This window comes from Myotis daubentonii, chromosome X (genome assembly GCF_963259705.1).
Source record: "Myotis daubentonii chromosome X, mMyoDau2.1, whole genome shotgun sequence".
Classification (NCBI taxonomy): Eukaryota; Metazoa; Chordata; class Mammalia; order Chiroptera; family Vespertilionidae; genus Myotis; species Myotis daubentonii.
Window position 1 is genome coordinate 126,559,951 of NC_081861.1, and position 13,945 is coordinate 126,573,895.

At 37.9% G+C, this 13,945-nt stretch overlaps 1 protein-coding gene across 1 annotated transcript in view; it reads right to left on the reverse strand.

The window, feature by feature from the left end:
- Positions 1 to 13,945, reverse strand: part of PHEX (phosphate regulating endopeptidase X-linked) — a 195,036-nt gene that overhangs the window by 45,786 nt on the left and 135,305 nt on the right. The window contains exons 14-15 of the mRNA XM_059679129.1: positions 12,949 to 13,052; positions 3,709 to 3,767 (exon numbers count right to left, since the gene is read on the reverse strand). Coding sequence (XP_059535112.1) covers positions 3,709 to 3,767; positions 12,949 to 13,052 — 163 coding nt within the window. The remainder of the gene's footprint in view (positions 1 to 3,708; positions 3,768 to 12,948; positions 13,053 to 13,945) is intronic.

Here is a 13,945-nt window from a genome sequence, read left to right on the forward strand (position 1 = left end):
ATTAGTGAATAGTCTATCTCAATGCCTTTTCTTGCATAACGGCTGATCTATTACATTCACTATATTGGTAAAAATTAAGTCTACCAATGCTAAGAAATGGTTATAATGATAGTTGATGAAAACACTTCTGTAGTCTGGAACACTCACTTTGGAAAACATTTGGTGTTATCTAGTAAAGTTGAGTATTTACATACCCTACAAGCCAGTAATTCCATCCCTAGTATAGACTCCAAACACTTTTTTAGGGGACTTGTATGAGAATATACTGAGCAGTGCTGTTCATAATAGCAAAAATATAGGGGGAAACACATAGGTCTCTCAACAGAAAAGATCTGTAAAACAAATAAGTAATCTGGGATACAGTCACACAATGGAATATTATATGGCAGTGAAAATGAAATAAACTACTGCCACATGCTACATGGATGAATCTTAAAAACATACTAATTGAAAAAACACAACTGCTTAAGATTGCATATCATTCTTACTATGCTACAACATAAACAAAAATGAATATATTGTTTAGGGATACTTCAATTATTTAAAATTTATTAAAACAAAAACGCAAGAACATGATAAACACACAAATCAGAATAATGGTTACCTCTATGGTGTGGCAGAGGAATAGGATGGGGAGGAGCATGAACAGATGCAATAATATTGGGAATGTTCCAGTTCTTGGTTGGGTGGTGGATTCACAGGCATATATTTATCATATGTTTTCTTATATCCTCTATAACTTCATATGTTCTAGCATGTTCCATATATTATTTAGCATGTACCAAATATTACATAAAACATTTTCTTTTAAAGTGGATAATCTACAGAATTTTCTATTGCCCAATAGGTTATTTCAAGTAATATTATCATTCATATTATATAAATATACTTCATATTACTATAATGTTTAAATTGATAGCCCTAATATCATAAATTTCCATATGCAGCATAGTTTTCAACTTGGAGCTATATTAAAACATCATGTTGTACATTTTAAATTCAGACAATTTTTATTTGTCAATTATATCTCCATAAAGCTGGGGGGAAGAAAGCAATGGTATTTTCATGATAATAGTGAATACTTGTACAGTAAGGAGTGACATTCAAAATATTTAACTGATTTGATTACATAAATTGATGTAAAAATCCAAATTACCACCATCTGCTTGTTTTCCTTCTGTTTACTACCCTCTCGGACCAGTCCTGCAGAGACTGCCATTCCCAAGTGTGGCCACATGAGGACGACTCTAAGGAGATGTGCCCGCTGGGAGCAGGAGACCACAGCCTCAGGGCTGTCTGTCCTCTGTGGCCAAGGAGTCCTGTCCAGATGAGGGCCAGCATGAAGGGTGTACTGTGAGCATGCAGGATGCCTCACTGAAAAGGTAGCATTTGAGCAAATATTTGAAGGAATTGGGAGTGTGAACCATACAGAGCACTTAGGGAAGTTTTCCTACTCAAAGAGAGCCCAGAGTATAAATGCCAGGAGGGAAGGGTCTCATGCTTTAGGAACAGGAAGGAAGCCAATGTGGCTGGAACAGATAGGGATAAAGGCAGCCTGGAAAGAGGCCCCTGGCCATTGCAAGTAGCTTGGCTCTTAATCTAAATAAGCGAGGAAGCTGATAACGGGTTCTGAGCAAAGGAGGAAAATGAGGTGATTGTAAAACATCTTAAAATACTGCAATATTATATTTAGAATAGATTGAAGGGGGATAAGGACAGAAGCAGGGATGCCAGAGAGGAGGTGATTATAGGTATGGGGGCATGGTCAAGAGTGGCTAGTCTTTATAAATTCCATCCCCCACATTCAATAAACAGCATAGAGAGATGCTTAAAACCATGAGATTAGATGTTATTGCCAAGCAAGGGAGGGAAGATGGATACCAGAAGAGGTATAGGAGGGGGGCAGGGGTATGAGAAACGTGTAAGGGCTCAAGCAGAAGAGAACCACCTTCTCCATAACAGGTAACCACCAACCTGAACTCACCATTTGTCATTCTCATGAATGTCAAATAGAATTGTCCTGCATGCTTCTGAACCTCATTTATATAGCAACATACTCAATATATTTTCCCAAGTTGTTTTTTCCACCACACAATAGAATATCTATGAGGCTCATCCATGTTAACACATGTCACTCTAGGTGAGTGATGGCGAACCTATGACACGCGTGTCAGAGGTGACGCGCGAACTCATTTTTTTGGTTGATTTTTCTTTGTTAAATGGCATTTAAATGTATAAAATAAATATCAAAAATATAAATCTTTGTTTTACTATGGTTGCAAAGATCAAAAAATTTCTATATGTGACACGGCACCAGAGTTAAATTAGGGTTTTTCAAAATGCTGACACACCGAGTTCAAAAGGTTCGCCATCACTGACTGCTCTAGGTCACTCATTGTTCACTGCTATGTGGCATTCCTTTGTGTAAACATGCCACATTTAATTCATTTTCCTGTGGAGGGACACATAGCTTATTCCCCTTTTCCTGCTATTATAAACAATACTGTTATGAGCATTCTCACATGGGGCTTACTATATGAGACTTCTTTAGGGCAGTAGTTCTCAAACTATGTTAGAGTCACCAAGAGAGCTTAATAAAAGAGATTTCTGAACCCTGTGCCCAGGGTTTGTGAACAAGTTCCCCCATGATGTTCTTGCTGTTGTCCCAGGACCACATTTTGAGAATCACAGCACTAGGTCACATGCCAAGAGCGCAAATGATGGTCAGAGAGATGCATGCACAACTTTGTCTTTCTATGTTGCCAAATTGCTCTGCAAAGTGAGTGAACCAATTTCTACTTTCACCAGCAGTGACTGTCCGTCCTGGGTGCCAACACTTGGTGCTGTCAGATTTTTAATTTGTGCCAATCTGATCTTTAATAATTTTTAAACTTATCATGGCATTTATAATTACATATATCCACAGCATGTAAATAAAAGAAACTCAAGCCTTTGCATCCTAGGGTTAATCAGAACATTTCCAAACTTTTCTTATTCTATATAATAAAAGGCTAATATGCAAATAGACTGAACAGTGGAACGACCAGTACTATGATCTGCACTGACCACCAGGGGGCAGACACTCAATGCAGGAGGTGCCCCCTGGTGGTCAGTGCGTTCGCACAGGGGGAGCGCTGCTCAGCCAGAAGCCCTGAGCCGGGCTCATGGCTGGTGAATGCAGCGGTGGTGGTGGGAGCCTCTCCCACCTCCAAGGCAGCTCTAAGGATGTCCGAGGGCTCCTAGACTGCAAGCGGGAGCAGGCTGGGCTGAGGTACCCCCGCTATGTGCACAATTTCGTGTACCGGGCCTCTACTATATAGTCCCCTCAGGTTCTATAATCTACCCAGTGTTATCTGCTTGTTTTTTTGCTCAATCCTAAAAATAAACAAAATGGTATAGACAAAATCAGTAAGACCATTCTGAGAGAAAAATGGAAGCTTGTTTCTTTTCATGGCTAACTTCATTGTATTTTTATTTATTGTAGTTGGGAGTTTTTCACTCAATGGTGATATAAAGCTTTAAAGAACTTGTAAGGTGAAAGGAGTGAGGAAAATTTGGCATATGGGTATGGAAACAAATTTCTTTCACCAAAATACCTGGTCACTTTTGGGGCAAAACTAAAAAATGCCCTACCCTTAATCATAGTCCTAGAAAAGTTCCTTCCATTTTGTACCAGATTAACAAGGAGAAGAGAAGCCGAGTACTCACGGATTTGGTTGGTAGATGCACTATAGAAAGCATTGACAGTCGTTGGATTTGTAAACCACCTGTAGCAAGAGAAACAAATATCACCAAGTGATCATCATTATCCAGGCAGGAGAGCAGCAAGAACAAATGCAATGTTAACCAGGGAACAATGGGGATATGAGGCAAGTGGGGAAATTATCGTTTCAATTTAGGGCTATTGTTCTGCTCAATAAACAATCTCATCCTAAACTGAACATGGTTCAATGAGAATATATTAACATGCCTGTTTATTCGCTGTTGCTAACTACAGAGAAAGTCAGCACCAGTGCTTCTGAAACAGTTTAATGAGAAATCCTAGACTCTAACGGGCTCTCCCTGCAGATGGAAACATGGCAACAAGCTGATGTTTGCCAGGCCCTGTTTAATGGGCCCATGGGACAGCTGAGTTACTATGCGGCGTAACCTCTGACCTTTCCTCATTAAAAAAAAAAAATTGGAATAGTGTTAACACAGGGGTCCATGTAAAGAAAGATTAATAAAGTACAACCATGCTACCCAGAGTATCTGCCTACTCTGGTGGAAAGTTTACTGATTTAACCACCAAAAGATCGATTGACTCGTTCTGCCACTATCACCAACTAGCTAGGTTGTGGTGGAATAGTCGCCTACTTTCTGAGGTTCAGCTTTAGCTATGAAATTAAGGTTGCATTAGAAGATCTTGGGAGTACCTTCCACCTATGAAGAATCTACACCCCACTTAAATTAGAACTCTGGAAAAAAAAATTTTTCTGTGAAGAGTCAGATGGTAAACATGTAGGTATTTTGCAGACAACGAGGCAAAATCAAGGATGTTATATAGATACTGCTATAGTGAGAAATTTTTCCACAAATCTTTAATGAAATTCAAAACATAATAATCATGTACAATTTTTGGTAATACAGGACTATTAAAAAGAATGAAATTCTTTTGGTGCAGAACAACATTTTGCCTAATTGGGGTTCAAAGTTTGTGCTTTGCATCATCAAATCAACTACAAACATTTCTCTCTAAGAATTTCTCATGAGCCATACAAAAACAGGCAGCAGGCAAGATTTAACCACAAGCCATAGTTTGCCAACCCTTGACTCAGATGGCTGTGAGTTTCAGCCAATCCCCTTTATGATTAAAACAAAGCAATTTGTTTGACGCTAAATTGCTTAATATAAATTCCTTTTCAGAACAATCATTTTACTAATTTATGTTTAATAGAATACTTATGTATGTCAGTAATCTGAAACTAGTAGGAAATCTAAGTGATGATTCTTGTTGGCCCACCCATACCTTTTCCCCATCTATAAAGAAGTCCATGTATATGTCATTCTATTATTATTATTATTATTATTATTATTATTATTATTATTAACTAATATTCATTGAGCAATTACTATGTCCTCAGCACTTCCTATTGATAGGTTTTTCCCCATAGCAACTATAACAATTATTAGCTCATTACACAAATGAAGACAATGAAATTTATAAGCATTATATGCTTGTACAAAGTCTGGTCAGTCTGAACTTCAAACCAGTTCTCTTAAGTATTATAGTATACTGGAGATATTATTGGATATCAAGTAAGAAAGTTTCCCTTCTCTTGTCAAAATTGAAACCTATACTCTCTTCCATAAGTGTATATTCTTTTCATTCAACTTTAAGATTCGTATTTCAAAAGGTCTTAATGATTAACACAAAGTTACTGACTGGACTATTTTCCTGAGTAAATAAGTGGATATGAAAGCACCTTTATTTGTTGCTATCTATAAGTAGGTAGAATTATGGTTCCCAAAAAGATATCTACATACTAATCCCTGGAAACTGTGAATATGTTACATCACATGGCAAAGAGGACTGCAGAGTAATTAAGTTTAAGGACCTGAAAATAGGGAGGCTATCCTGGATTTTCCGTGTGTTCCCATTTGAATCACATGGGCTCTTAAGAGCATTAAACCTTCTCTAACTGGAATCTGAGAGATACAACACGGAAGAGGAGGAAGTCAGAAGAGATGCTACACAATCAGAAGTCCAGAGAATCCAAGAGTGAAAAGGATTCCACACACTGTTTCTGGCTCTGAGATGCAGGGGCCATGTGCAAGGACCAGAGAGAGAGCTCGAGTGAAGAGTGGCTCCCAGCTAACCGTCATGAAGGAAGGAGGGACCTTAGTTCTACAACCACAAGAAACTGGATTCTGCCAACAGTTGATGAGCTTGGAAGAGGCTTCTTCCCAGAGCCTCCTGCTAAGGGCCTGCCTAGCTGACACCTTAATTTCAGCCTTGCAAAACCTGGAGCTGAGAAACCAGCCAAGCCAACCCACCCTTCTAACCTACAGAACTGTGAAATAATGCATTTGTGATTTTGAGTTGCTACAGTTGTGGTAATGTATTACAGCAGTAACATAAAAATAATACACTACCCAAAGACCCAATCATTTGTATATCTGCTTTTTGGGTCAAGAGAGGGAGAATCCAGGTGTATCTCAACTTGTCTTTTAAATAACATTGGACTGAACTATAATATATTTAAAAGATTAAGTGTATTCCTAGAGCTCACCCCTTCTCTTCCCATATCTCACAACTCCTCTCCCTTTTGCAAAGAATAAACTTTCAGAATATTAGGGTAAGAGCCATGCAAAGAAAATGTTTCTAACTGATGATGGATCAAGGTGGACAAAACAGCCCTAACTGGTTTGGCTAAGTGGGTAGAGTGTCGGCCTGTGGACTCAAGGGTCCCAGGCTCGATTCTGGTCAAGGGCATGTACCTTGGTTGTGGGCACATACCCAGTAGGGAGTGTGCAGGAGGCAGCTGATTGATGTTTCTCTCTCATCAATGTTTCTGACTCTGTATCCCTCTCCCTTCCTCTCTGTAAAAAATCAATAAAATATATTTTTTTAAAAAAATCTTTTAAAAAAAAAAGATGGACAAAACAAAGAAATCAAATAACCACATGGGTGCTCTGAAGCTTCAGCAAGAATACCTAAAACATCTTATTTCAGATACATGACTTCAGTTTTCCTGACCTCACAGAGCTCTTGCTGATTCTAGGGCATGTTTAGAGCCCTGAATATAGCCAGAGGTCATATCAGTTGTGGATGCTATATTTCTTACTAGAGGCCTGGTGCACAAATTCGTGCATAGGTGGGGTCAGGCCACCCGCCCCAATAGGGGCCAATCAGGGCCGGGCTGGCAGGGGTGGGGGAGAAGGGGATGTGGGAGGTTGGCCAGCCGGTCCCAACCCTGATCAGGATGGGGGCGCCAATCGGGGGTGGGGCTGGCCAGGAGGAGGGGCTGTGGGAGGTTGGCCAGCCCCGCCCCTGATCAGGATCGGGGGAGCTGATCAGGGGTGGGGCTGGCTGGGGGGAGGGGCCACAGAAGGTTGAGGGGAGCTGACTGGGGCCCCAATCAGGCCGGTTGGTCACCGCAATGTGCATCATAGTGACTGGTCATTCGGTAGCTTGGCTTTTATATATATAGATTGGTCAGTGCCCACGCTGTTAAATATTTTCTATATCACCCTTATTACATCCAAGTTTATTATATATTTAGTTTTATTATTCTCTAATATAAGGCTACCTGCTAGTTCTAATCTGTAATTTTTTTTACACTCCTATTAAGAGGTGAAATCTAAGCTCCTCTCCTCTTGATTATGGGTTAGCCTTGGTGACTCACTTCTAAAACATACACTGCAGTGGACAATGACACCATGTGACTTCCAATGCTAGGCAGTTAAAGATGATACAACCCCTCTCCCCCATCAGGTGACCACATGTGCTGCCCTCCCTCACTCTCTCCTTCTTAGGAAACTTGCTCTTTGAAGTTTCTTGCTCAATCAGCATGCTATAAAGAAGCCCAGTACTCACAGAGAGCTGCAGCAGGCATTCCAGCCAACAGCCTGCATCAACCACTAGATCCAAGAGAGGAAGTCTTTCATGTGACTCCAGTCTCAGTCACTATCTGACTGTGACTTACATGAAAGACCATGAGCAAGAACCACCCAGCTAGACCTAATGACCTCCAGAGCCACAAGAGAGAATAAACAATTACTGTTGTTTTAACCCTCTAAACTTTAGGGTGGCTTGTTATACAACATTAGATCATTGAAATACTGAAAAGTTGGCTGTCCAGAGACTAAGTGCTACCTAATAGGTTGAATTTTTCCATAAAAACGTTTCATTTGTCCAACACGGTGGTTTTAAAAGGTACTAAATTGGAATCCCTTAAAATGAGATGTATGATCACTAGTGCTCCATAGTACACTCCATTCCCTACCATTTACACCTGTCTAGGCCACCATTTGTTAACTCATGGGCCCTGAAGGCATTTGAGTTTGCATAACTTATCTCCCAACAAGATTTTAAGTTCCTTATGGGCTAAGACTATTGTCCAAGTGGTATGTGCTAAGCAGAAGATCACTAAATCTATTTAAATGAATTTATTGCTATGTATAAATTTATTTGGATAAATAAAAAATGTCATTCATGTGCTTTAAATTTTCCTTCCTATGTCTTTAGGGTGTTCCTCTATGCTATGTTTGGGTAATGATTTCGTGGATAAGGAGGGAAGAGGTCTCATATAAATTTCAAATCCAAAAATACATGGAAATAAAATTAAACTGGACAATGGGATATATAAAAGGACCATAATACTGAAATACAATAATCTAAAGGAAAGGACATTGGCACCCTGATTTATATGAACCCTATAAAATAGATGTGCATGAAGCTAGAGTTTTATATTTTACCTATCAACTCATAATGATAGTCTAAGGAGTATAGAATGGAAAAATCATGGAGTATTTACTGCTTTATTTCTAATATCCTGTAGATTATATCCTTCCCATTCCATGTTATAGATAATGCTTTTGCAAATAAAAATTCGGCACAGGACCATAATTTGTGTAGACATTTGATGTATTTTTACACATTTTTTCAGAACCTAGAGAAAGAAAATCCAGTCATGTTTGGTCACGGTAGAGTGAGAATGAGTTAATAGGGAAGCTAGCTTAAAATCATTTCTGTCAAAGAAGGGGGATCCTGGGGGAAAGAAATTACTTTTGATTCAAGCTGAGAAATGAAGTAAATTCCCTATTTTTAAGCAAGATGATGAAGTGACAATTCTGAGAACCAACACTAAATATGTACCTTCAGGGATGACCACCCAATTAATTCCATTCTTGCTGACATTTATCATCACATTAGAAACTTCTTAATGTACATTAGTGCAGCAAAAATGGTTTCCATGAGAATGAAAGATAAAGGGTATTTATCTCCTATACCCACAAAGAAGCAAAATGTTATTTCAGGGCTTTATAGAAATATAATCATGATGTGCTGAACTAAGTAAACCAGTGTAGTGGAGATACTCCACAATCGTCCTCACTTGATTAACTCATGAATTTTTAGGCCTAAAAGATATCTATTAAAGCCAATGAGTATCATAAAGCTAAAATTATCTACCACACCAGAAAAGGACCAGCCCAAAATTTCTTTTAAAAAATTAACTATCGCATCACCTTATCATGTAAAAAGGACCTTAAATTCCTTAATGTTGCTTTCCCTGAAATAGACATATATCAGAGAAAATAAGATTTGCTAGCATTGTGCTGATTTTCATTCCTGGAGAACTTTCCAGAAACATTAACCAATTTAATGTCCTTCTGAAATAGTTATTTGTGATAGAGAATAAAACTTATGCAAATCACTGTTTTTCTAAGCGCACAAAGTCAGCCAGCAAAAAATTAGAAATAGTCAAGGCTTTTAGAATCTGACAGCCCATCAGTATTTTAGGATGATGTTAAAAATGACATAGATAGGAGTTTTTCAAATAGCAACCCAGCCTTTGCTACACACCCAAATGAACAATGTCATTTTGAAACTGAACAATTAACTTGGCAGCATCTCCAATACAGAAGAGTCTCTGAGAAGACCCAGAAGTTTCACAGAAATACTCGTAAGAGCCTTGCATTTTCCACAAGTTGGAAAAAAAAGAGTTTGGATTGATCTGAAGTAGATCTGAAAGGGCAGGATGATATTCACAGATCTGTGACTACCATACTATATGCAGATGCTCATTGGGATATTGGAAACCATTTGCTGAAGTCATTGGATTTGAGAAGCTAATTTTAGAACCCTAAAGGTGAAATTACTATTGAATTATTTAGGTTGGGAATGAAGTAGGATAGACTAAACAATACTATGATGAGAGGAGAGAACCAAGGGCAGTGGAGCAGATGGCTTTAAACCAGTTATCTGTCATTTCCAAAGAAGTTCTAAAGCTTTCTGCTCTCTTCCTTTGTGCTTTTGATTGGCATCAGGGATGGGTAGGGGAGTGATTCAGCTTTAGGCCTACTCCTGAAGTCAAAGTTTTCACTAACTGCGTGGGTGCGTGTTATAGGAAGGTTTGAATGGCAGAAGGCAGGAATGGCTAGATGGAAATCATGGCTATGAGGGAAAGGCAGTAATCCCAGTTTAAGGCAAGGGATGGTATAGAACGTAGAGTGTCTAGAGGCCAGAATAGAGTAGGGAGTTGGAAGGAAAAATAATAAGAGACCCAGAGAGCATAAAAAGAGCCAGCCAAAAATCTGGAGGCCAGAATATAAGACAGGTTTAAAAAGTGAGCCATTCAAAAAAGGTGGGCATGGAACCAGGCTTCCAGCTATGATGTATGAGAAGGTCAACAAATCCTTTCCACAAAAATCGCTTGGACAAAGTTGTTAACAAACAACCATTTTAGGGCTCTGGAAATTGATCAAAGGCAAACAGCAAATTGGAAAAAAAAAGGTTTAATTTAGGGAAAACTGCTAGAGCTGGAAGTAAGTAGAACAGAAGTCTATAGCCTAGCCGGGCACTGCTCCCATCCCTCCCAGCTCAGTCCATGAGAACTTTTCTCAGGATAGGGCTGGCTGAACAATCAGCAGCTTTTTGCCACAGGGGGTGGACTCAATTAGGAGTGGAGGTGAAAACTTGCAGCTATGTCAGCTCAAATTGTTGAACTTGTTAAAAAATAAATGAAGACAACCCATAGCTTTGATAGCCTGAAATTATAATTCTCATTGGGCAGAGCAATGGACCAGCCAGAAATTTAAAAGTAAGATCCTGGAACTAAGAGTCGTAGAAGGGTGAGATAAGCTCGCCACACATCCCTGGCTGACTGGGAAACCAGGAACATATAGAGGGGACAGCAGAGAGTGTCCAGTGGGAAGTAAAATCTAAGGCAGGTTGTAACTTTGAATGCACTCCCAACTCCTACCACAGACCAACTGGCAGAGGGTAAAAGCCCTACAGGCTAGAAGTGTTTGCGTAAAGCTCAGTCCTGATCCCCTGAGCACTAAACTATGCAGATACAGGGACAAACTCTAGGAAGTGAGGCTAATACAGTGGTTCTCAACCTGTGGGTCGCCAACCTGTGGGTTGTGACCCCTTTGGGGTTAAACAACCCTTTCACAGGGGTTGCCTAAGACCATCGGAAAACACATATATAATTACATATTGTTTTTTGTGATTAATCACTATGCTTTAATTATGTTCAATTTGTAACAATGAAAATATATCCTGCATATCAGATATTTACATTACGACTCCTAACAGTAGCAAAATTACAGTTATGAAGTAGCAATGAAAATAATTTTATGGTTGGGGGTCACCACAACATGAGGTATTAAAGGGTCGCGGCATTAGGAAGGTTGAGAACCACTGGGCTAATAAATAAAATTAAAAAGAATTTAAAAAATAAGCAGAGACATCCACAGCTGCATACTATAGAGGACACAGATTCTGTAGTGTAAGTCCAGGAACATTACTTTTTAAAAAGTCTCAGAAATATCAGAACCCACATTTGCTAGAATATATTAAATGTCATTTTCACCCTTTCAACAATGAAGATTAAAAAAAATAAAATGTCATTTTCAACATGACAAAAATATGCTATGCAAAGAAAAAATATAAAGCCAAATAAAAAGCAATCAATAAAAACTGACTCTAAATGAGCCCAGTTGTTGGGTTTAGCAGACAAAAACTTGAAAGAAGCCATTATAAATTAATTCAAAGAAATAAAATAAGCTATATTCAAAGAATTAATGGAAAATATGATGATAATGGTTCAATAAATAAAGAATCACAACAGAGAAACAGACTATAAAAGGCATCCATATGGAAAGAAAAGTCCAATAATCAAAATGAAAAATGTGTTAGATGAGTCAACAGCAAATCTGAGAATATGCAAGAAGGAATCAGTGAATTTGAAGCTAGAGCAATAGAAATGATCCAATCTGGAGAACAGAGAGATAAACACATTGGAGAAGTGGACCTTAGCAGATCAGAGTCACAAGTGCTAGCAAGAATGAACAAAATGTCATCTAAACCTGAGCAGAAGAATGTCTCAATTGTAAGCCTCTTATTCATTTGTAAAATGGGGATAATAAGTAGTACCTAGACCTCACAGAATTGACAAGAGGATAAAATGAATTAAAACATGTGCAGCACTTCCTGACATACTATAAGCACATAATTGTTACCTGCTGTCATCATCATCATCACACACATTTTGTTAGGGGGAAAATATCAAGGCTAGCCCTAGCCCAAAAGTTCCTAAGGAAACTTTTTTATCTTCAGGGACAGTACCTATAGGCAACTGAAAAGAAGGAGGCTAAATCATAACTACTATTGGAAGGAAATAACAGAGCTATCAGTTCTGTGGCACTCATTATCTCATCAAATATCCTCTAGTTACTTACTAATTATACAATTACTTCTACATTTGTAATCATACTTTATGTTTTTAATATTTGTTCTTTGAGATCTTTAAAAGTTTCTACCTGAATGTGACATTCAGAAATTTATTTCATATATACATATATGAAATATATACATATATTCATATATATCCATATATATTCATATATATATAATATTCACATATATATGTATATATATATAATATACATATAACAAGATCTAGAAATGCTTTAAATGCTGGCATCCTGATAAACTCTAATAAGCCTTATTTTGATATGTGTTGATGCTAGGAGTGAAGGAGCCATAATTAAACTGAACAAGTGATTCATATAATAGCAGAAATAAGAGTTGCCAAAACATGACACAGATTTTGCTAAAGCAAGATAACTGGCAAGCCAGTTACTCTGACTTGAGGGAAATTACAAAGTCTGGTCCAAAGAAACTCCTTTTCCCACCAACATTATTTATCTATTTCACTTATTTTTTTTTTTACTCACTCTGTTTTTGGAACAGCTTTCCTCAGCCAGAAGAAATCAGACTGTGCTAAATACTTGCGCGTTTGCAGGACGTTGCCAAAGTAGTCAGATTCTGAAAACTTGATCTGAATAAAACAAACCATAAGGATCATTGTTCTAAGTGCAGATAAGAGATGGCTCTGAAAAAAAAGACTTCAGTGCACAAATGAGTGATCAACAGAGAAGCTGCCCTCTTCACAGCCTCTCAGCCATCATCAGTTAACAAAGTATTCACAAAGCCATGAAAATTTCATCTCAGTGATTTTCTTTTAAAATAAAAAGCACAAAAATCAATATGGTCATTTCTGCATCACAGAAGGAAAAAAAAGAAGAACAAGGCAAGCTGCAATAATTCACAATATGTTTCCTTTGCTTTATAATTGAAAAATCTATTTTAACCCTTACAGAACATATTATCATAGGTTTGAAATTTCTTGGCCCACATGATTCTTTGAACTTTTCTAAAATGTGTACCTTATTTATTTGTCACATAGGTTCTTCTAATAACATTCAGTTTTGTCAACTGAAACCTCATTTAGCTTATAGATGACTGTTTTAGTCAAATGTTCAATCTAATTTACTGTATTGGACATTTGCTCATGAAGGAAAAAAAATGAAAGCTATTCAGAGACTTATTTTCCACCACAAGCACAATTGAGTCACAAGGACAATTTAATTATTAATAGAATTTATCTATTAACACCCAAAAATGTACTGGTCACCAAAAATTAATGCAATTACAGAGGCAAGTCATAGATTACAGCTTGCATAGAAAAACAAGAAGTTGTTGGCTCACAACAATGTTGTCTAATAAAATAGGGAAACAGACATAATTGATTCTTGAGTTCCTTTTTCTTTTTTGGAAGGAAAATGGCAGTTTCAATTCCATAGGCACTCTCTACATAAAATTAGCAGTATTTAGCTAAAACATTGTAAATAATATCTGTGTAAAAGCAAAAGCTATGGTTTTAATGATCTC